At 39.0% G+C, this 23,204-nt stretch overlaps 1 protein-coding gene across 1 annotated transcript in view; it reads left to right on the top strand.

Moving 5' to 3' along the window:
• Positions 1 to 23,204, top strand: part of snd1 (staphylococcal nuclease and tudor domain containing 1) — a 123,156-nt gene that overhangs the window by 53,396 nt on the left and 46,556 nt on the right. The window contains exon 18 of the mRNA XM_087787301.1: positions 14,360 to 14,548. Within this exon, the coding sequence (XP_087643427.1) occupies positions 14,360 to 14,548 (189 nt within the window). The remainder of the gene's footprint in view (positions 1 to 14,359; positions 14,549 to 23,204) is intronic.

The raw sequence follows: 23,204 nt of genomic DNA on the forward strand, positions 1-23,204 counted from the left end.
TGTAATTCATTATTGAATTTGTTGACAAAGAGGGCGCCAATTTACACTTGACTTGCTGCTTGCCTTTGATCGACATATTGAAAAGGTACCTGAAGGAATTGTAGATGTTGATTAATTGGACCAGTGTTAAACAAATATTTTCTGATGACTCATCAGGTAAACCAGATGAGATTTGATCTAGCTGCCCCAAATTAAGTTTCATTAAACTAGTATTGTAGTAAACAAAATGGCCAAAAAAGCAACATAGTCCCTGGCTGTTCACTTGTTACTCACAACTTTTGTGATGTATCGTATTGCTTCCTTTATTTAAAAAAATGTAAAGAAGCAAAACCAACTTATTTTACAATTGAAAATTCTGTTTATAACATTACAATCAAAATGTCCTCTTAAGAGTTTCTTGCCTCATATGTCAATAAGCTTGTATCCGAAATGTCTTTTCACGATCCTGCCATTTGTCACCACACCTTTCTCTTTCATTAATCTCCCATGTATGCTTCTTCAGGGGCTCAGGGCATCTTAAGTGTGGCCCCCTTGACCCTCAATTTCAGCAAACCTGTGCTTCAGGCAACACACGGCCATAAAGGTCATGTTAAGGAAGGCAAACGGGAGTAAACAAGACATGCTTTACCTTCCTGCCACAGGAAAGAGGCAAAGCAAACGCAGCCCACTGTCCCATCAGCCCCTCCATCTCCAGTGATTTGTACAAGCTTCATGTCCATTAAACCAGGGAGCAGTAGTGTGGGTAATTGATAGTTGGTAAAGCGAGCTGTGACAGGGCTCCTGTATGCATGTGTGTGTTGTGTGCACGGGTGTGTGTGTCCGTCCCTCCATCCGAGCTGCAGAATAAGCGTGTGAAAGAGTAGGAAAGTGAGGAGAGACAGCATGCCAGCAAGAAAAGGTCAGTCTTGCTGTAGCACAGTAAGATATTCCCACCGGCACATCAGTATAGAGCCTTTATTCTACACAGACTCACACACACACACACACACACATGGACCGACAAAGTAGCTAAACTATTGAAGTGCCAGCGAGATTGCAGGGGCAAGTTAAATGTCCCTTCTAAGTACATCTTTACGCTGAAATGCACTTGCTGTCAATTTTCTTCTACTCATTCAGACTTTTTTTTTTAACTTCGCTTCATCATAATTTAGTAATTAACCCAAGTGCACTGAATCACTGCTACAATTTACTTTCAGTATTGTAGGAACTTGAAAGTCCCGCTGCGTTCGTCACTTAGTCAGCGGGCACGACACTTTCACAACCGAGCTTGTGTCACACTTGGCCACTGGTGGGTGACCCTCGGCTCTCGCAAGTTTGTCGCCCGTCACGTCAGCGTCGATCCAAGGTCAAGCATTTGTTTCCGAGGGCGACACCGCGGGCACCCCAAACCCAAAGCCACCTAGGCTCCCGACGTGAACCGCGGACTCGCGCATTCACGGCGTAGGAGTCATTATCTTGACAACTCTCTCCGCTGAGGCTGGCCTCCAGGACCCGGTTGACCAGTGGCGACTCGACGAGCTGTCAAATATGTGGGACTCTCAAAGTGTCACGCCAGTTGAAAGTTCCTGATCCGTGCCCCCTGCTTCAACCCAGGGCTCTGTGGATTCTCTCCCTAAAAAGACCTCGAGGCTTTAGGAGTGTTGTTTGAGGGTTCACCACGACCTACTTCAGCCTAGCTTGTCAGCTACAGTCTTTCATGGGGGGCACACACAAACGGCACAAAACCTATTCCCTTGGGCAAGTGCTCGCAAAACTGGGCTGTCGCCAGTCACATGTAGGTCAACAGCCTGCGCCCGTTTGCATGTGTGTGTCGAGGGGGGTGGCCTGCAGACGGTCATAGTAGTAATGACAATCACATTAGCAGAGTGCACATTTCAACCTCCCCTTTTCTTTTTTTTCTTTTCCTCAACGGGAAAGACAAAACTGTCACTACGGGAAAAGGGTCAAGCTAAGTAAAACAATTTTGGGTGTTCGTCACATTCGGCGAGCGACCTCAAAGTAACTGGCGATTTAATCAGGAGTGAATCATTTCAGTGCACAGTCGCCACCCAATTTCCATGCCACATACTCTAATGTGTACATGCAACTTTGATCGTGACCTTGAGGTAAAGCCTCGGCTACACTCTCACTTTCCAATTTCATTTCAATTTACAGGAATTAATTCTGCTGGAGATTACGCACACAGACACTCGTGCACACAGACACTCGGCTATCACTGTCCCGGGAACGGCTTAAACTGCTTAGCTGAGGGACTTTCTTTTTTTTTTTATTCTGTTTATCATTTTTCTCATCACACGCCGACACACCAATCATATGCCAACATATTATGAGATTATAATATGCAATTGTAGACTCAACCCTGGAAAAGGTAAATCACATTTTCATTTTCCCTTTGTTCGGATGTGAAAGATTTGTCGCTTCATTTCAAAAGAAAGTGATCCATTGAAAGTGTGTAGTTTTCAATCATGATTATTGAACGCTTCCTTTATGTAACAAAAACAAATGATTATCTGCTCATAATAAAGTGAACAAATAAAAAGAAGTATATATTTGAGCAAAACGAATTCTATATATTTTAAAATGGCCACAATATATCATTTTTAGACTAATTTTAAAATGACTTCAGTCTTATCAAAGTACATTTCAAGGAGTCGATGACAGTCAAGCATACAACAAAAGTTTTATGTATTTTCTTTTCCTCACACTGTTTTTTCCCCTCCTTGTTTGCTTTACCATCAAAAGTCTCCTAGACTAGAATAAATTAAACATGCATCTCTTAGCTCTGCTACATCTTTTCTGTCGGCCATCTTGCTTTTTTTTTTAATGGCCCTTTAACGGTTAACCAGTGACCGTCACTTCCGACGTGAGGCACTGGTGTCAACTGTATCATATGATGTGAAACTTTGACATTAGGACGTAGAAAAACTGTTTTTGAATAGCTGGTACAATATTCCGCACAGTGGACGAAGTTGATAAATAGTTTAGAAATGATGGAGCTAAATATGTGCAGGTCGAGGTATCTCTGAAGTATGAAATCTATTATAATGACAAAAAAGGAAAAGAAAATTGCACAATATTTTATTCTCTTTTTTTATATAAATAATTGCTACAATCATGGGTTTCTCTATCATTATGTCATCTTTTTCATTCATGATTTCTACTCTTCACTATAAAGGTCAATTCTGAGTTAATTGCTTTTTCATCAGGTCATGGTAACTGAAGTGCACGGTTTCAAAGAGACCCCCCCCCCCTTCACTCAAATCCTGTGTTATAGGATGTTTGGTCTTCACTCGCAGCCATTGTCTCTACACTAATGGGCTTCATTATGTTGAGCTGTGTTGGAACTGGCTGCCAGAGCCGGGATTAGCTTGAGCACCGTGTTAGCTGGAAGCAGTAGAAAGAAGCTGAGAGGTTAGCACTGTTGACCCTATTGTTAAGAAGCCAGCACAGTTGAATAGTGTGTTTTATAGCTTAATTTTCTGTTAATATTGTGTGTTATTATTTGCGCAATAAAAGTTCTTTAGTTTTCCTTTATTTTTTTAGAATTATTCACATGTTAGATAATTGATCTTCTTTCTCTCCTTATGTTTCCTAGTAACTTATAATTAAATATTAAATAATAATAATAATGAATTTATAATAATCCTATAATTCTTCATCCAAAATTGTCAGTCCTCTAGTATAAAAACAATTTCCCAAAGGAGACCTCCAGAGGGATCAATAAAGTTTATCTAATCAGTCCTCACAAGAAATGGCGGAAGAAAAAACAGTTAAGTTTCACTAGCCTTTTATCTCTACCCAAAACATTGGGGCTAAAAAATCAAGAGCTTTGCTCTCCTTCATTCGCTGGACTCTTCCAACCGTCTGAGCTTAACACATGGTGTTCCCCCGCCTCTTACAAATGTGCCTCGAATTCGGCTTTAAACTGTAGTTGAATTGCAAAGGGTATATCCCTATAGAGACGGACTGCGAAAGTGTCCAGTGAGATCTTGGCTCTGAAAGGACCAAGAGGGAAAAGCACTGGGCAGCACTTTATAAATTGAAGTCAATAACTAAACAGTCTATTCTATCAGGGCCAGTCATCACACGTTTTCACAGAGGAAGGCAGAGGCCAAGATGTCGATAACGTTCTCCAAAGTACTGCCACCTATGGCAACATATGGTCGTGTGCATGAATGTATAGTTCTGCCAGTATGGGATCAATACGTTAAAAATGTCGTACCTTTTGGGGATCGAACTTGAATGAGTTTTAGTTGCATTTAGATAAGTAATGATTGACAAGAGGTTTTGTCAGTGTACATGTGGAAAGTTAACTTTATATTGGCTTCTGTAACAACAAAACATTCTAAATGGTTTTTGGACTTTTATAATTAGTGTTTCTGCTACTACAAATAAAAAGAAAATAGAAAATACAATTAAAATGAATAATATTAACCAATGAAACTGCATTTTCTGGCATTAATTGATAACATGAATTGTTTTTTAATTACTTCGATGAAGTCTGGCAGAAACAGAAATTACTGGCACTGCGGCTCTCCCAGAACAGAATCACAAATCTGTAGATAACATAAAAAAAAACCCACAAAATGTAATCATCTGTTCCTGTTCCCCCATTATCAACATTTTCTGAAAGGTTCATTAAAAAACATTTGAGAATTTTTGCTATGAAACAAACGCTTACAGGCTTAGAACCTCCCTCCCTGGCAGAGATAACGAAACTGCTTAATCTGCATTTTCTGAAGAGTCGTCATTAGCATGTTGTCATCTCGACATTTGCTCCACAAACGTGTCATCTTCTACGAAGAATCCCTCAGATGTATGTGTTGATGCATTAACTGCCAAATCCTATGCCTTCATGTTTAATCTGCGCTTACAGCTACACTGCATGGATGAGACGTGTTTTGGAACCTTTGCCTGCGTCCTTATTGCAGAGACGATTCCACTGTAGACGTCTGACATGAACCAGGTTTACAATTTGAGCCAATGCCACCCGACCAGGCATTTTATTACAATTTAAAATAGTTTTTAGGCCGAGATGCATTCATTTAGGTCAATTGCCGATTTGATCATAAAGAGGCAGGCAAGATTTCTTTTTTTTTTTTGTATCCATAAATCCAATGTAAGTGGTAAATAAATGCATTAAAATACAAAAGGCTTTTTCACATCAAAATAAAATCAATCTTCTATTGCCAGTGCAGCACAAGAATTTGTTGTGGTGGCTGCACAAAATATACAAATGAAATAGTATGAATGAAACGGGAGATTAATGAAATACAATACTCGAATAAAACGACACACACATTACCATAAAATGTATAAATAAAGGAATATGAATAATTTATTGAAATGAAATGAATAAAATTTAATTAATGTGACTCAATTAACTGTATTAACACACCAAAAAAAGAAACAGAAAAATGGACCCAACCATTTGCGAGTTCCATCTTTAATTCAGTCTCGGAGGCGATTGTAGCTTTTCCATGTCCCAATACAACATGGTAAGTGTGAATGGTAGTTGACCATGATGGTATAACTCCATTTCTGTCCAACCATTAACACACTATGTACATACATTTTACACTTTATAGACATGTTGACTCATTTGGACCTTGTGTGGTCGAACAGTCCATCTTTAATGCCATACTTGTTATTGGCATCTAGTTGTTGAGCTGACCAATGATGTGATGGACAGTTTCATTTGACCACACTTAGGTGATTGAAGCAAAACCAAATGGAATGGGTACAAGATTAATTTGACTTAAATGTAATAATACCTGGGGCAAGAATATTATTCCTGAGCAAAACTATACAAATTAGTTTGGACAAGGATCAAGTGGTGCAATTCTGATCGAGAAAGCCTTTAAACTAATGGTTAGGAAGATGCTGGATGAAGCCTTTTTCGTCGTCTTTGTTGCCCAAGTGAATGGGGGGAAAAACCCCTCAATGCTCTCAAAGTACTACATTTATAACGCATATCCTCCAAGTTATTTTAGGTTACGTCATTGGTTGTCTAAAAAATCAAAGTAGATTGATGGTCATGTTATCATTGTGACCTATAAAGATGTCGGCGATTAATATAAGATGAGGAACACGTCGTATTGATGTCAACAATTATAGAGAGGCTTGCAATAACAGTAAAGTGTATATTGAAGGAATTGGATTTGCTTGGCGAGTGTTTGATCGAGGAGGACGAACTCGGATAATTAAGATATATTGAGCCTTCAAGAAAAAAACAAATATCTGCCCGCATCTTGGACTGCTAAAGGATTTCGGCCCCTTGTGTGATTGATTTTGACACCCCTGATTTATTCTCTGAACTCGTGCAGTAAGAGATTATGATAATGGTCCGCTGTTGACTCATGAACTGATGTTCACTGATGGCAATCGTGTGACTCCAATACATGTTTGTTGAGCTTAATTTTCACAAGGTAAGTTTTAAAGAAAGTTTTAAAGCTAGTGGTTTTCATTTAATCCATCCTTTAAAAACTTCCTATACCTAGAGCACCGGAATACAACCGATTTTTCACATTTCCTACAATAAATCAAATCTATTGACATGTTGTAACACTTGCTCTGGTATGTGGTCTCTCTGTTTAATCTGTGTCTACAGTTGTATACTTGGGCCATACTTTATAAATTATTTACAAAACCACCTTCCTCTTTGACTCACAAATTGGAAGCAGAAATGAAGGAAAGGGTAAATCAATCTATTGGTATAATATGGGCAGCATTTGAGACAGCTGCTGGCAAGACTCGCCAATCTTCAGACCAGACCAAACTCACTTTTGCCAGCAGTAGCCAAAGACCGATCCAAAAGGATAATGCCCTTTTTAATTACATTAAAACTTTGCCTATCATTTCTTTTCTCTTTTTTTTCCTTTTACAAATGATTGACTAAAACAGCCTAAACTCTCCTTAATCTTTTCGTGGGCGCTCATCTTCAAGTCAGACCATGTCCTTCCTTAAGCAGCCCTGATTAAAAAGCCTGGACAGAGAGAGAAGTAATGGGGACAAGTGACTTGCACCTTTGATATCTTGTCATTTATAGCGTCTCTCTTCTTCGCAAAATCTCATTCCACTAATGCCTGCCATTTTTTGCCTCCATTTTAGAGGCATTCAAAATGAGTAATATACTTTAGGTGGTTCTAAATCCAGATTTTGTAGAAAAAAAAATGGGTGGAAAAAAAGGTGCCCTAAATGCACCAGCTTTCTGAATATCACAAAAGGGTCATAAACAAGAGTTGATGGGGACATTATAATTACAATATAGTGTTTTGGTTTTCCAGCCAAATCTTTCCCATTAATTGATTTAATTGAATTATTGCCAGGTTTTTATTAAGATGTTTTCTACTTGGTCCTGAACTCTCCATTTTGGTCATTTAAATGGTTCAAATTATGACACAATTTCCTTTCATTTCAACAGTGTAATCCTATTACCTTTAGCATGGAGTTATTCTATATGCGACATCTACTGTATTTAACATGACAACCTGATGTATGGAAGGCTCCTTAAGGACCATAGGAAATAATTCCCATGTAGAGTTTATTAGAGGAATTGCTCACCAAGTGGTTTTTTTCACAACAATAAAATGTGCGTTGTAAATTATTTCATTATTGACATCTCAAAATCCAGTTGAACATGTTTGCTTTAACACCCACAATCGAGCTTCATGATCTTAAAATGGAATTACTATGGTATGTCTGACACCAAGGTTAACAGACGTCTTCAAGTAGAAGAAAAACAACAAATGGTGGCTTTAGAACTATATCCCCGAACTCCATTGTCTCAAAACCCTTTGTTTAAAATACGCCTCAGTCAGCTCAACAGTACTCACAAATTGACAAAAAAGCCATGTTGAAAAATGCCTCTGTTGGACAACCCACTTCCCCTGTCTACCCCTCATTCTCTCACTCCGTCAGTACGACAGTCTGGGAGGACAGGAATGAGTTTTTGAGTGACACGGGCTGGCTATGCCATTTTGCGTGTCAGCTGGTGAAAGAGGATAGAAAAGGAGGTGGAGACCAATGATTATGACTCAGTCGTGATTGTTCCGTACCCTCTTTCATCCCCGTCCCCCTTCCCCAGAGGTCGCAGAGGTTTTGTCAAACGGGACTGGAATGCCGGTGTTCAAGGGCGTTTTCTTTTATGTAATACATTTTCTAGTTTGGTTGAATCGACTCACGAGGCAGAAAATGGGATGTACCTAATTTGAGATGTTTTGCCTGTGAAAGCCATTCGTATGTTCTATATTCACTATTTGAATTGGATAAATATTGAGTTTAGTGTTAAATGGGACGGTACTCAGACATCTTAAGACGCCTAATACAATTGTATAAAACGGTATGAACCGTCTTCCCTGCTGGCCATATCTTGTTCAGAGCCCGTCATCACGCATGAGTAAAGGCGCTTAATAGAATAAGTAATCAGTACATACCTGCTATGGTCCGCCCACACCTCCAGCAGTTAGGGCAGAATTATATGATATTACTAATATTACAAATGTCGCTCAATATTCATCGACCCGCTTGCCATGTCGCCCCCTTTCTAAAAAATGAGACGGATCGTAGTTATTGCGTTTATTGATTTCAATAACCAGGCCGTTAAGGTTCAGTGAAGTGCTTCACTCTCGCTCAGTGGCCTCCGGTGCATCGAGTCCTCGTTCTCGAACTTCAAATACGTACGCTTGATTGTCTCCGGATTCAGCTGCCAAGAAACGCTGGCATACAAGGTCAGCGTGGACTGAAACATGATTCACAAAGGAGAAAGTTCTGAAGCTTTTTCTTGTTCATTAATAAGTGGCGACCACCCCCCTTCTTTTACGGCTCTTGTTTCGACCATGACTGCCGTCCCTTCTTGGCTGTATCGCAGCTTCGTTTGTAATGGTGGCAGGACCTCGATTACATGTCTTGTACGTGAAAATTGTTGACCAGAAATCTTGTGTCCTCTTCCTGTTTTATAGAAAAGCGGTGTCACAAATTAACCCTGATGATACTTGATTATGGTTTAAAGTTAAAAAAAAAACGATGCTTGTCTCTTGATAGAAAATTAGTTTCTCTGACTTTTCTCTTGACCTTTCTGGTTGATTATTTTACAGAATGTTTTCTTGATCTTCCCATCATTCCAAAGTAGTAGAACATCTTTTTTACTTTAAATTTTTATGAGTATTCACCAGTTTTGTGTTTGCTTAAAGGAGCCTACCATTATTGTATTCGCTCCACCTGTTCATCGGGAATAATGATGTCGGGCCGACACAAGTTATTTGCTGATGAAGAGAAACTCATTAATGGGCATCAGACGGCTCTAATGGAGGGAGATCATGCTTGTTTACCTGGCCATTTAGGGCAGGCAGCCACATGAGAAGCTTGCTTTGGCTGTACCGACCTGGCCCAGACAGACAGCAGGCGCCCACTGACAGTGATACATGGACCCACCCTGAGTCACATTGATCACCCTCGGTGAGGCGTCGCACACATCCGTATGCAAACAACTTCGTTCCATCATAGCTCGTCACATTCATGAGGTGTTTGAGTCGCTCAATTATCGCTATGTTTTTATAATTTCCTCGTCCAAGAGGTTATGACGAGTAGTTGTTATTGGCTATAAAAATATACCCTGTGCTCCAAAAATTAAATCTCCAACACTATGCCACAGAAATTGTTGTCCACATCCACCAGTCGACTTTGATTCAGCTGTGATAAATAAGAGTATACCCCAAACCAGGATCCCAGTTATTGAACCAGCCTCTTTTTTTTTAGAATTGACTCATACCAGAGGTTTAGCCCACGGCGTGACAGTCGTCCTCAAAACTGTTTTTAAAAAAAAACAACATCTGCATCATTCTCAAAAAGAAAACTGAGCTCCAGCTATGTACTGAAGGAATCACAATGTTATTTTCTTTACTCCGTGACATTCTCTCTGACTTCATGAGTCATCAGTTAACCTCCCTTTTTTTTTGTACTTTTTCATCTCTTACTGGAACAGCTGTTCCTTTTTCTTGAGCGTTTTCATTACAAGCCTCATTAGCGCTGAAATGTATTTTCTCTGTGTGATCTATACTGTTAAGTGATCAATCGCCGTTTGTTTAATTGTTTTGTTTACTATTACTACACGTCTTTGGAGGTGAAATGTATTTCCCAATCTCAACCCGTATTGACCGTTCACATCCGGACATAGCTCTACATGCAAGACACATTAGTTTATTGTCAGTTTAATTAGGTCAGACCAGGGCCAGGATTTTTCCTCTAGTAGTCATGGAATGGAGACAAAGGATGTAGCCATTTCTCTATTTGATAATACTTCTTAAATACCAATTGTTACCTATAACCATGAAAAATGGGACCTTTGTCATGACTCTTGACCAACATACCACCAAATGTGGTGTCAAGCTTTTACCTCCGAATGTTGGTAACACATAAGACAGTAGTATTATAGTATATTTCATTGTTTTGATAATCGATTGCTGTCATGTAATCACACATTATGTTGCACAATCGACACAGTTTTCCAGTCATGACTTGTGTAGTAGAACTCAAGCTCTTCTGCCTTTTTTTCACTTTTTTTCCTCACTGAATTCATTAATTCTAATTGATATTGTGAGTTGGAATATAAAATGCATAAGGGGAAAGTTTTCACAAATACAGAAATATCTGCTGCCTGATGTATGTTTAGACATATCCAGCGTGAATGTCAGTCATCTCCCTGCCTGTTAAATGGTAGCGCTTGCCATTTTAAAATCACATTCCATTACATGGTGAAGTCGATCTATATCGAGGGAAAAAATGTTCTTGCCTAATCCTAAATCGGCCCGCATGCAACTGTTGCTAGGTTATGGATTTTCGCGGGATTGTCTGGTTCTTGGCCATAAATGGAATTTTCATGCAAGACTTGTTTGGAGCAGCAGGCTTGACCTGCTATACTTAGCCTTGTTCTACTTTCTGTCCACATGTAGACACGAAAATGGCCAAACTCTTTGTGTTGTATTCATGAATGAATCAGGTTTTCAGAGTCATTGATTTTTCTTTTCTTTTTTTTTTCTTTTAAGTGTGTTGTGGAAGTTTAGAATATAGATGAAGTTTCATGGACTATCTGATCATTACCCTTTCCCACCCCTTTTCTTGGTGTTTTGTATCTCGCTCTGGAGCTCAAGACACAATACTTGCAGCAGTTTTGATCTCTGTGCCCCAGTGCTCACACGCTTTCTGCTCCTGTGCACATCACTTCTGCAATCGTCTCCTGGTTTCACTTTGATGAATGGCACATTCGGCTGGAATATCACAGCTACAGTGGATTGTCCAGACCTCTGCCTCCACCGCCTCGCTTACGGTGCTTTTACTTTAATTAGACCAAGAGAATGATTCATTAAGATAATGTATGTATAGGTTCCTGATTAATTGGACATTTACACCATTTTGATTCATGGTTTTACAAATGATAATGCGAAATTAAATAAATCGAAGACAAACTGTGTATAAAAAAGAAACATGTTTTATGTAGCGCAGCTCTTTCCCACAAGTTTTATTTGGGCGATGTGTGTTCAAACATAAACATGCCATCTGATAATTGAACAGATGTCTTCACTATAACTCGGAGCCGGTTTCATCAGATTATCTGAACAACTAATCCTGTTGTTTTGAGTAAACATGTACAATGTTAATGTGCTTATCTGGTATGCGTTAATGTGAATGTTCTGTTCTCATGCATAACTGGGAACACTGAATGCAATAAATGAATCTGGATTCTACATTTTGCGCAGATTGGCTTACTTTTATTCCGCTAGTTTAGGAAGATGAAGCATCTTTTTTTTTTTTTTTATGCAGCCAACTATCAAGTCCACAACTGATAATATAATTGAGAAATTCTGTACCGGACAGCACAAACAACTTTGAGTTTGTGCTGTCCTGTTCGGACATCAGCAGACATCAGCAGAAACATCAGCGATAGCTGAGTGAGGAATCACCGCCAGAACTTCTCTCTCTCTTCATGGTCATTTTCTTGATCTTCTCAGCACTTTTGATGGGCAGCCATGCATGCAAGCACACCAGCTCTTTCTTCTTTCTCCGCCTCTCGTCTTCATTCTCGCCCCAGATAGATTTAATCCTGCCAACCATCTTCATGATCAGAAGTGGTCATTCAACTCGTGAAAGTGAGTCGCAAGACTCTGTTGTTGTTATCTGGCTATGATGTATCCTGGGACTGTTTGGGGGAGAAAACGACAGAAGGAATGAAGAAAAGAAGCCTTGAAGGGACGAACCAGAAATACAAATGAAAACATTAATTGAGAAGTACATGCTTTAATTAAACATATGAAATAATAAAGAACCAAATAATTATCCTCTATAACTATTTCTGATACCACGGTAGTACTTTATAAGTTAATTATTTCCGTTTTTATTTATAACTATGTAAAGATTTGTTTAAAGTGATGAACATTTTGGTGAGAATCGGTGGGAAACATTAAAATAGGATTTATTGATAATACTTATATTTGTATTTATTATATATAAAGGACTAGAAGAACATATTTTTGTTTTTGTAAAGAGGCACATTTAAGCACGTAACTATGACAAATAAGCATCTATCCATCAAGTGTATCTGTTGGACTTCTTTTTCTTCTATTATTATAGAGAACACATGCATTAAATGACATAAACGATTTAAATTTAATTTTTTATGGGAAAGTATGGCAATGGATGCCTGCCCATGTGCTCTACAGTTCCACCTGCCTTCCACGGCTAGTAAAGATTCTGCCTCCGGTAACAATGTTTGGGAATCAGCAGCAGAAAATGAACAAACAAAAATGAAAATGAACAAACAAAAATGAAAAATCGTTGTTCCATAAGAGTTTATCCTTTATCACAAAATAATACATATAGAAATTAGGGGTGTAAGAAAATATCAATATATCGATAAATCGTAATGTTTTTAATCACAATACTGTATCGATATTCAATAGCACTTTATTGATATTTTTAAAAAGTATGTATTTTTGCGCTGATGTCACGCACTAGCGCCGGTAAAGCAACATCTGTGCTGCAATGAAGATGTGAGCAGATGTTTGGAGGAGATTTCACGCTAGAAGATTTAACAGCACTAACTTTACTGAACATTTTATACTTTATAAAGATTCTTCCGGCAAAGAATATTAGTATCGAAGAAACAAGAAAGACGAAACAAAAAAAAAGTTAACTTTGCTGTTCTGTAGAGATGAGAAACTCAGTCGCATGAAAGTTAACAATAAAAAACGTTCTTGTTAGTGTTAATGTTGACTTCATCACTGGAATCTGTCTCGTACAATAAATAGTGTTAAAACATAATAAATAAAATTAACTTTAACTTTGAATTAAAGTAAAATGCTATTTCAAAGGTTAAATATATATTTAACAGCAGGTGTTTGGACTTATTTTGGCTTTAAAACATAGGTTAAAATAAAAAAAGTTAAACACTGACAGATGCTGGATATTACATGTTGCTCCAGGTTGAAACTGTAAAGGCACTTCATTGTTTATGGTTAATGTAAGTTTACATTTTTGTTAATATTTTGAAAAGCCCTTTCACATTTGATTAGAGAAAGTATTTGTTCATTTATTTGCCGTAAAAAAGTTTTTTCTTTTAAATATTTGAAAGAAACAATATATTGTTGTTACTACAGTATTGCAATATATCGTCACACATGCAATGCATAAAACCAGATACAAAATGGTAAAAGAAAAAACCGGAAACATTTAAATATTTAAATTTCAATAGCATTAACTACATGGTAATTATTTAAAATTTTCCACAATATACATATAATGGGCTGTGGCTGTACATGATTGATGCATACGAAAATATAGTGCCTTTTTTTCTAATGCAAATAACATCTCTTTTTGTACATGCATACTTTTTCTTCCTCTCTTGTATTGCGACCAAACAATCCCAGCATTTATGAGATTACCAGTGCCCATTTGTGCTCAAACTGGAGCCATTTTGGCTCGGAGAAGGACTCCACTGGGAGCCATCTGGGCTCTACTTTGATATGCATGCTTTTTTCCTCTTATCCCTTTTTTCACCCTCCATCTAAATCTATAAACTTTACTCCAGGAGCAGCTATCATTTAATTTTTTCTTATATGTATGTATTATTTATGTTGTGTATGTAATGCATAATTAGGACAGTTTATTCATCAATTTATTAATTCCATAATCATTTTAATGGGAAAATTGAATTAATGTACAAATTACACATTCCATTACAAGTATAAATTATCAACCTTTTTATTGTGACACGGGTCAGATTGATATTCCATTATGAGTTAAATAATTGAATGATGGATATTTTAATCTCCAATTAACCAATTTTCCTTTTTGGTCTCTTCTTCAGGTTGAAGTTGAAGTCGAAAGCATGGACAAAGCAGGAAACTTCATTGGCTGGCTGCACATCGAGGGTGTGAATCTGTCTCTCGCCCTGGTTGAGAACGCGCTCTCGAAGGTTCACTTCACGGCCGAGCGCAGCAGCTACTACAAAACCTTGGTGTCGGCAGAGGAAGGATGTAGGGAGAGGAAAGAAAAGGTACGTGTCATTCAAACAAGTCCAGTGTTGACATCTCTTCGAAGCATCTGTTGGTGCTCACCCTCAACGTTCAAGCTGATTTAGAGCTTCAATGTTCTATATCATCTAGAATAAAGAACACCAATGCAAAAGCTGAATCGTGAGTCTTCAGCAATTTAAGATGATAAGTCCACCTGGAAAATCAAGCTATTTTGGACAGAAATCTGTTCTCACCGAGGTTTGTTCTCCTCAATGGGAGTGCTTTGATGGATGGAGCCCTTTTTCACATTGATCCTGATCTGGCCCAGTATTCCCATTATGGTTCCTCCAGTCGCCCTTGCTAGATGCATGAAGTAACTAGCAAGCCGTCGCCCTCTTCTTGCTCTTCGCTATCCCTCGAAACTCTAATCTCCCTCGTATTCTCATCCTGTTCTTTTTCGCCGTTGCCCCTTTTAGGTGTGAGATTGCTTCTTCTTGCAATAAAAAAGTGATGTATTGTCCATTAAATCTGTCATGCTTATAGTCAGCCACTTCCTGAATGCGCTGGACGCCCGACGGCTGTTTCAGCTCCTGACAAATGGACTGCTGTCGTATGACACACTTGATTGTCCTAATTAAAATGTTCGAGCCAATTCAATTAGACATTTATAGGAGGTAGTAATCTGTATCATATCTCGGAATTAAGAGAGGGTTTTAGGTGGATAACGTCTGGCCCTTTGTGGCCCTTGAGCAGATTTGATGTGTTGCCTATGAAAACAAAAAAAAATTAGCAATACCTCAACGCCCTTTAATAACTAAGGGATGAACAACTTGCTGAGTAGCACCTTACCAGCAGAAAGACTAGATTTGAACTTGACAAAAAAACTGAATAATAATAGGAGAGTTTTGCAGTATACTGTACACAGTTTAATTTGTCGTCGTAGTTTCAAGCCTTTTTAAATCTAATATTAGTAACTGCCTCATTTTATTTAAATATATCAATCTCGCTAAGTCATATTTATCAGTCCCACTGTTTCTAAAAGGTTAGCTTAAAAAAAATATAAACCTTACAAATGTAAACAACTACATTTTGAGGTGTGAACTTGTTAGTTAGTCGTTTAGTCTTTAATATCGAAGGCTAATGAAAAACCTGCCTCGGCCGCGAACTTGCCACAGGCCGACGTGTTTGTGGATCCGGTCTTTATGGAACACTACATTCCTAATCGTCTGCATGTGTGGCTGCATCGTATGCAACTTCATGGCAGGTGAGATGGGACCATGTGCTCTAATTAACCCCGAGGGATTCCCCCGTGATATTTGGAGTGCTTCGCACTTTTTTTCTCCGTTCTTTCATTTGGAGTGCAGGCTGAGCTTGTGTAGGCTGATGCTAGGTAGTCGAGATTGCATCGGTTTTCTTCCTCCTGTCTCATTGCCCTATCTTTAATGTCCCTGCGGTTGGGGGTATGTAAGACAGCTGTGATTATGCTGTGTCAGACCTCCCTTAAAGGAAACAAGGATGTCATAATGAAGCACAGGGGGTGTGTTCTCACACATTTTCTCATTAAAAAAAAAAAAAAGGGGCGCACTAGCGGGGGGCCCAGGACGCCATGTTGATGCTGCTCCTGCAAATACCACCCTGGACCAAAAAGTGCTTAGATCTAATGACTTAATAGAATGAGTTTCTGCTCAAATTAGACCAATGGGAAAAAGACGTCTAGTTTCTCATAAGCTTTCCGAGGGGTTTTGTGGGGAAAGGTTTTCAAAGCGTAGCTATTTTATTTTCTCAATCGGCTTAACTTTATTTGGAAAACGAATATCCTTAGAACCAACCAGAGTGAGGAAGTGTTTAGTTTTGTGATCTTGGGTGTAAGTTACCAAATCAATCGGCGAACTCACACTGAACCCGTGTCTTGTCCCTTTTTTGGGCTGCACCGCTAAAATAGGATTGGCAACCCTGAACTGTAAATTGCTTTCCCGGTACTTCTCATCCTAATTCGAATGGAATTGCAACTGAATCCTGAAGTGTCTCCCAAGTAAGACCTCTTATTGCGAGTTCAGCTCTTGTAATGGATGAGCCTTTGTCGAATGTAAGCCCTAAAGTGGATTAAATAAGCGACTGCTAGTACTACTACCCGCTCCTAATTAGCATAGTATTTGTTGACCGCTGTTCCATAGGTGTTTTATGACAGGACAGGAGGACAATTGATGGCTAAAGTGAGTCTTCAGTTGTCTATTTTGTCAGTTGGGATGATCCTCTGAAACGTTAGTTTCTCAAGGATTGAGGAGAGCGAGGTGACCGTTAACCAGACGAAGTGAGAGCAAATCATTATCCATATTAAGTATATTTTTGTCCGACCTTTGCCTCCCAATTCTTCAAATCCTTTGTAACACTAATTATTTCCAGTATTCTCATTCTTTCTATTTCCACATCTTATTAGTCTTTTCTTGTTTTATTTTTATGGACTCAATGCCTTCCTACATGTTTTTTCCTCCCTCTATTATATCGACTGTAATACTTCTCCCGTGATTATGTGGATTACTTTGATACTACTTTCTGTCTTAGTTTCCTTGGTTATTCCTGACACTGTTCTCTGCACAACTTTTAATTCATATAATTTTGTAATTGTGCAAGAGACCTTTAAAAAAGCAAAGCTTCCTGGTCAGGCTCCATGATTGAATAGAGTAATTGCTTTCTCTTTAAAAGCTAATAGGTTTGTCTATTTATTCAAATAAAGAAGTGAAAAATCATGGACATCTCAATTCATCACTACTTTTGAATGAAGAGTTTTTCCCCTCCCCCAATTAAATGATTTTGACGACTTAATTTTATATCGCCCTCAATGTAAGAGAAATGCAATCGTGCCTTTTATTTTTGTGATGACATGTCAAATTCTTGTTAAATCTTTAAGTGTGCACATCCATATCTCATTATTCAGCATGGATTATATTCAATATAAAAGCAGTACGTCGATATTTCCATCACCCACAACCCCCACACCCTCCGTCAATTTTCTCTCAATAATTTCCCTCTCTGAATGTCCATTTGTCAATGGACGATGTGTTGTTGTCGAGAGGACCAGTAATCATGACATAACAAATCCAAAAACATCATATTGCCTTGAATAAATCCAGCCTACTCCAGAGGTGAATAGATTGTAAGTACGGGCCGAGTCGAAAATTAAATGCCTCTACAACATTTAATTATGCAGTGAATCGTCCAATATAAAATCTGAGGATGTCATTTAAGTTCGTACAGATTTTACAGGCGGTTGTAAGGCTCTTTTCAAAACCATTTCACAAACCAATTGTTATGTTTAACATTCCATTACCACAATAAAAACTCTCTATAGAAAAAGCAGTCTTCTCTTCTTAATGGAATCAATGGAAACGGATAAATCAACAAGAAATCACTGAGCTTGCAGATTGCTGACAAAAAATCTTTCATTTATAATAGTTCATAAATATGTTTTATTGGATTTCATAAACTTTAAAGGACACGAAAGCAGAGACTTTTATAATTGGTTGGATGGACACTCTCTGGATGATGAGGGGAGGAGCTCAGTCATCTGGGAGTGACTCAAAATAGAAGTGCTGCTTCTTCACATATACCAGATGAGGCGGCTTGGGAATCTTTTTAGACTGCTGCTAGTCCTGCTGTTGTGATACTCGAGGCATGTCCAGGTGCACCTTGTTTTTTTTTCACCCCCTAAGAGTTTTTTTTTTCTCTGCCGCTGCCCCCGTGACCCAAACTTAGATTTACAGTGGAAGCAAAGAGGCAGGTGGGATATAGTTTTTCCTCCACAGCCTCTCTCCATTTATGGAAATTACAGTGAGATACATTGGCCTAGTTGCCACGTAAGATGAAGGTTGCAGAAAGAGGACGGCAACATCAAAGCAAGGGGACATCGTCGCCTGCAGCCACGATGAGAGAGGTGACCCATGTCAGGCCAGGAGTCTTTGTAAATACGACGGGAATAGAGTGTGCACTACCGACCACATATTCCCATAATCCAGTGTGCGCATCCGGATTGTCTTCACATTCATATGTATAGAATTCATGTTCTGTCTCCGTGCCATTTGCTCTCTATTTGTTTGCTCTGCTTCAGCATTCCAATTCAGAGTTGACTGCCTTTCAATACTCGGAGCATAAAATGAACTGTCCGCCACACAAAAAGCAAATAGCTGACGGAGGCTTTTTCCATATACGATTACATAATCTGATTTTCAATGCACCACAGACCACATACACAACCTTGCTTGCAGATGGAGGGAGGTGCCAAATGTGCCTACACCATACTCTCACTGTCTCAATCTTGCTTACTCAAACACACTTGCAGCATGTGCAGACCAGTGGTGCAGACAGACCCATCCACATGCTCTCTTAGGACAACCCCCCTGCCAGGCCAGCACTGTCAGCTGCAAGTTGGACCGCTCAGTGCCCCGGAGCGGAGAGACAGAAGGACACAGGAAGCGATTAGTGGGCCCACTGATGTGGATGCTACATGCACCATGACCTCTCTCACTCCCTCTCGTCCAAGTTCCAAGATGCTAATTCAGCAGTCTGTCACATACAGTCGCGCTCTAATGAATCTACGGCGCAAAACGATCCGCTTTTTAATACCGTTTTATCGTTCAAAAAAATTGGAAATGCCATCTATTTGAGAAAATATACAATAAGCACTGAAGAATGGCTGCCTTGGTACTTGAGTTCTGTTTCTTTATCGCTTATTTTGTGTCTTATCTCATTTCATAATTTTATTCTGTTCTTGCACCACGAACAATCCTATGTTATGACACTGGCAGTAAAAGTGTCTGATTCTGAAATATGACATTTAATAGTTGAACACAATCTAAGAAATTGGACTATATATTGTTTCAATAATAAACTTTAGTTGACACACCATAATGAGATGATGTTGGTTAAAAAAAAAACCCTCTCGTATGCAGATGTAGATCACCCAAGTATTGATTTATATGTCCTTCCATCTTATTTACCATTGTAATCCATCTTTTTTGACCCTATACCACATCCCAGAATTCCATGATGGATGGTTATTAGGGTCTGCTCAGGCATTAGTGAAGCTGTAAGAGGGTTTGTGTTTCCTAGCAACACAAAGCGCTTGAGAGTAGCACTTTTAAAACAAGGTTGTCCCACTTAAACTATTTACTTGTTCCCTTCAGACATGGCCCATGTGTGTGTTTTGCACAATAACATCGCATACAAGGGCACCGTCCGACTGGAGAAAAACACTATCTCGTGTGAACGGCTGTCATTAGGCGGACACATGGACCATACGTGAAGCAGTCGGCTTCTTACATTAGACTTGACTCTAATTACCGTCTGTGTTGTATATTTGCATCTAAGTGTGTTTGTTTGCATGCTAATTGATGTGTTCCTGTCCAGAGCATGTTTTTCCTGCCTTTCAACTACTGTCCTTGTGGCTTTTCATCATTGTACTTATGCAAAGGACACATCCGCTACAAACAATGGTCCACAGAGGGTCAGGTTTGCGAGTTCCTCCGGTTCACTAGTGCGGAAATAACTCAAGTAGTTCCTGCTGTCCCTCACTGTACGCCATCAGAACCTTTCCATGCACTCGGAAGGGACAGGAAGGAACAAGGCAGAGGGCTGACGAAAGTGAGAGAAGGGAAAACACCAGCAGAGAGCTTAATGTAATATGACGCAGTGTGTCGTATTATAGGCTGATTAACGCATGCTTAGCCTGCCACCCGCAATAGGAAACGCATCCCCCAGGTGGACCTATTTTTCTGCTTTCCTGGTTTCCTCTGCGTTGTATGTCTCGGGGCATTCCCTCCCACCACTCTTTTTTTTTTTTTTTTCTGACCCAATTTATTTATTTCTCCCGGTATAAGGGCCCGTGAAGGACATGCACTAACGGGACCTGGGTCAGAGAATTATCTTTAGATTTTTTCTCTCACGATGCAGAAATGTCAAACTCTGGCTGGCTTTTTTTCTTAACTTATCATGCCGATTCGGTCAATATGCCTTAAAATATTTAACATGCCTATTGAGGATTACGATGAAACTGATGATGCGCTTTAGCCGTGTTATAATCTTAAATCATTTTACAGATGCCCATTAAAGGGTTGGTTCACCCACATTTCAAACTACAAACATTTTCTACGCGCCCTCATGTTGGGGTAAGAGTAATCTGTTCCTTTCTAGAGTTAGAGACAAAAATGTATATTAATTTTAATGTAGTAACTTGAGCTCAGTTATCTTTGTCTTTAACTTCTTTCAAAATGCCTAAAAACATCTGAATACCTCCGTACTGCTAGTCTGTGAACATCTTGTACTGGAAGCATTGACGTCAGGAATTGTATAAAAGTATTCTAGGCGTAATATCCCGAGCACTTCCAGTCTACTTTCTACAATGGAATCACTTGCGATATTGTGTGCGCTGATTGCCCAGCAGTGTACACTAAAAAAAAACGTATAATACAGACTTAATTAAGTTTTCCGTAAGAATTTTCCTCTTCGAGGCTTCAATAAAGAGATTGACTTTACATACAAGCAGTTTGGAAGTATTTAGGTGTTTTTTAGTTTCTTTTGGATGAAGAAAACTGAGCACCATTTACTCTAGAGATAATCAAAAAACTTGAGAAAATTAGGGATATCTAATTGTGTTCAAACTATCACTTTAAATAAATACACAAATTAACTTTGTTATACTTACAAGTTAAAACCGAGCAATTTCCATATCCTCGCCGTCATGCGTACCGACAAGCATGCACGGATATATTGGCAAGAACATCCATCGCGAGTGGCAGCAAGAATGACGTTCTCCCCTCCAGACAATTGACATTTGTATATTTTTGGAGTCGTCAGACAGAAACTGTGAAGGGGAAAAAAAAAAAGTATTAAGCCTGCAAGCTTCTACCGCAGCTCCAGGTGTCTTTTCAGATAGTCTTTGTTTAATCTCTGAAAGAAAGAAAAGCGCGTAGGCTGTCCACGTTTGTTCTAAAAATAAGACGCACGCCAGTTCCAGACATTTGCATAGACTTTGACATTTTTAGGGCCCCTTGCTTGCAGTTACACTTGACTCTGTTTAATACGGGTCGGCATTAGAATCCCCCCTCCCTCGCCCTGCCACCCTGCCTGCTGTGCTCTCCTATGCTGCTAATAGAATGCTAAATTTTCTTTCTTCAGGCAACCATGTAAATGTGCTCTCCACGTGTTAGGATCTTTAATCCTTGCCCTACTTTATTAATTTGTTTGTTTTAGTTTAAGGGCATTAGCATCAGACCTTATTTACTCACCCCAACTTACCCCAAGTTTCTTTGCAGGCCCGTGAGTGGCTCCATTGTTCGTTGACTTTTCATGCCTTTTTATTTTGTTATATGTTGCCGGTGGTTTGCTTTGATTCGCTAGATAATCTACTTGGAGTCATAATGGAGAGGAGCTCTTCTAGTCTGCGTTGATCCTTACACCTCATCGGGTTTCTTTATTACTCGCACAGTCCACTGCTCATTGACGGACTCCTCTGACTTGAGCATCCAATTCTCCTGCTAAATGCATTTTTCTCCTCTCTCGTTCTCCTGCCACCTGATGTCCACTCTCCTAAAGTCTCATTATTCTTGCTTTTCCCCTGTTAAACTCTCCACCACTGTTTTATCCCCTCATACATTTTGGTCTTGCTTCAGTACCTGCACACGATTATCCTTGTCGCTCCCCTTTCCACCCTCCCCTTTGTATCGTCTTTCATTCAGCCAGCTTCTTACTCTAACTCCTTCCCAGACTCTCTGCACTTTTCCAATTTAAGTCCAAATTAGGCATTCTATTTACCATTCTCCTCTTCACCTCACGTGTCGCCCGAGCTGAATACAAAGCTTCTGTGGATTTCGTTTTTCTTTAAACTGTCCCCTACATCCACCTGACTTTTTAACTTCCCTCCCAATTTAGTGGACTCACTCATGAAGTTGTATTTTTCCAACCACAATCTGTTTTATCTTGCCAGCTAGCAGGTTTTCCAACAATAGGAGATAACACTGTGCTGTTTTCACATCGTGAAGTTTGACCATGTGAGGCTTTTGCACACGTTTAAAAAATAAAATAATTTCTAGGATTTTTTGTTAATTCGGATAATCAGTGGCGCCTTGTCCGTTACATTTTTTTTTGTGACTCAAATTCTCAATTAAATTTGTCTCATAGAAATGATATGAATACCGTGAGTACGTTGAGAATCTCCTAGTAAGAAATGAGAAACTTAAATTGTAAAAACACAATGCACCAGAATGCAAATTCATCTATGATGTTGTATAGTCACTCAGTTCATCCTATTATTCAATGCACTTTGTAGTCGCACTGTTTTTAGACCCATGATAAAAATGTATGACTAAAATTAGATAAAACGGGAAAGACGGATTTAATGAAGTTGGCTATACAAAAATGGATCAGAAAACAAGATTGAAGCATGATGTAGATTTCTTTATTTTCTTTTTTAATCATTAAATCCAATGATTTGACAGCAATCCAAACATTTTGAACTTGCCAGTATTTTTGGGTCCTATGTCTAAAGTTTAAGATTTAATTTGAAACGCTCAACCATCATGTGATTATAGAGAGCAGAGCTTCAAAATAATGGTTTTCTTTCATATATGAAACTGACATGAGCTTTGCAAAAACATACAAAAGTACTTTTTTGTGCTTTGAATTCTAAATCCCTTTGTAATTAAA

The sequence above is a fragment of the Callionymus lyra genome, chromosome 3 (genome assembly GCF_982586985.1).
Source record: "Callionymus lyra chromosome 3, fCalLyr1.hap1.1, whole genome shotgun sequence".
Lineage (NCBI taxonomy): Eukaryota > Metazoa > Chordata > Actinopteri > Syngnathiformes > Callionymidae > Callionymus > Callionymus lyra.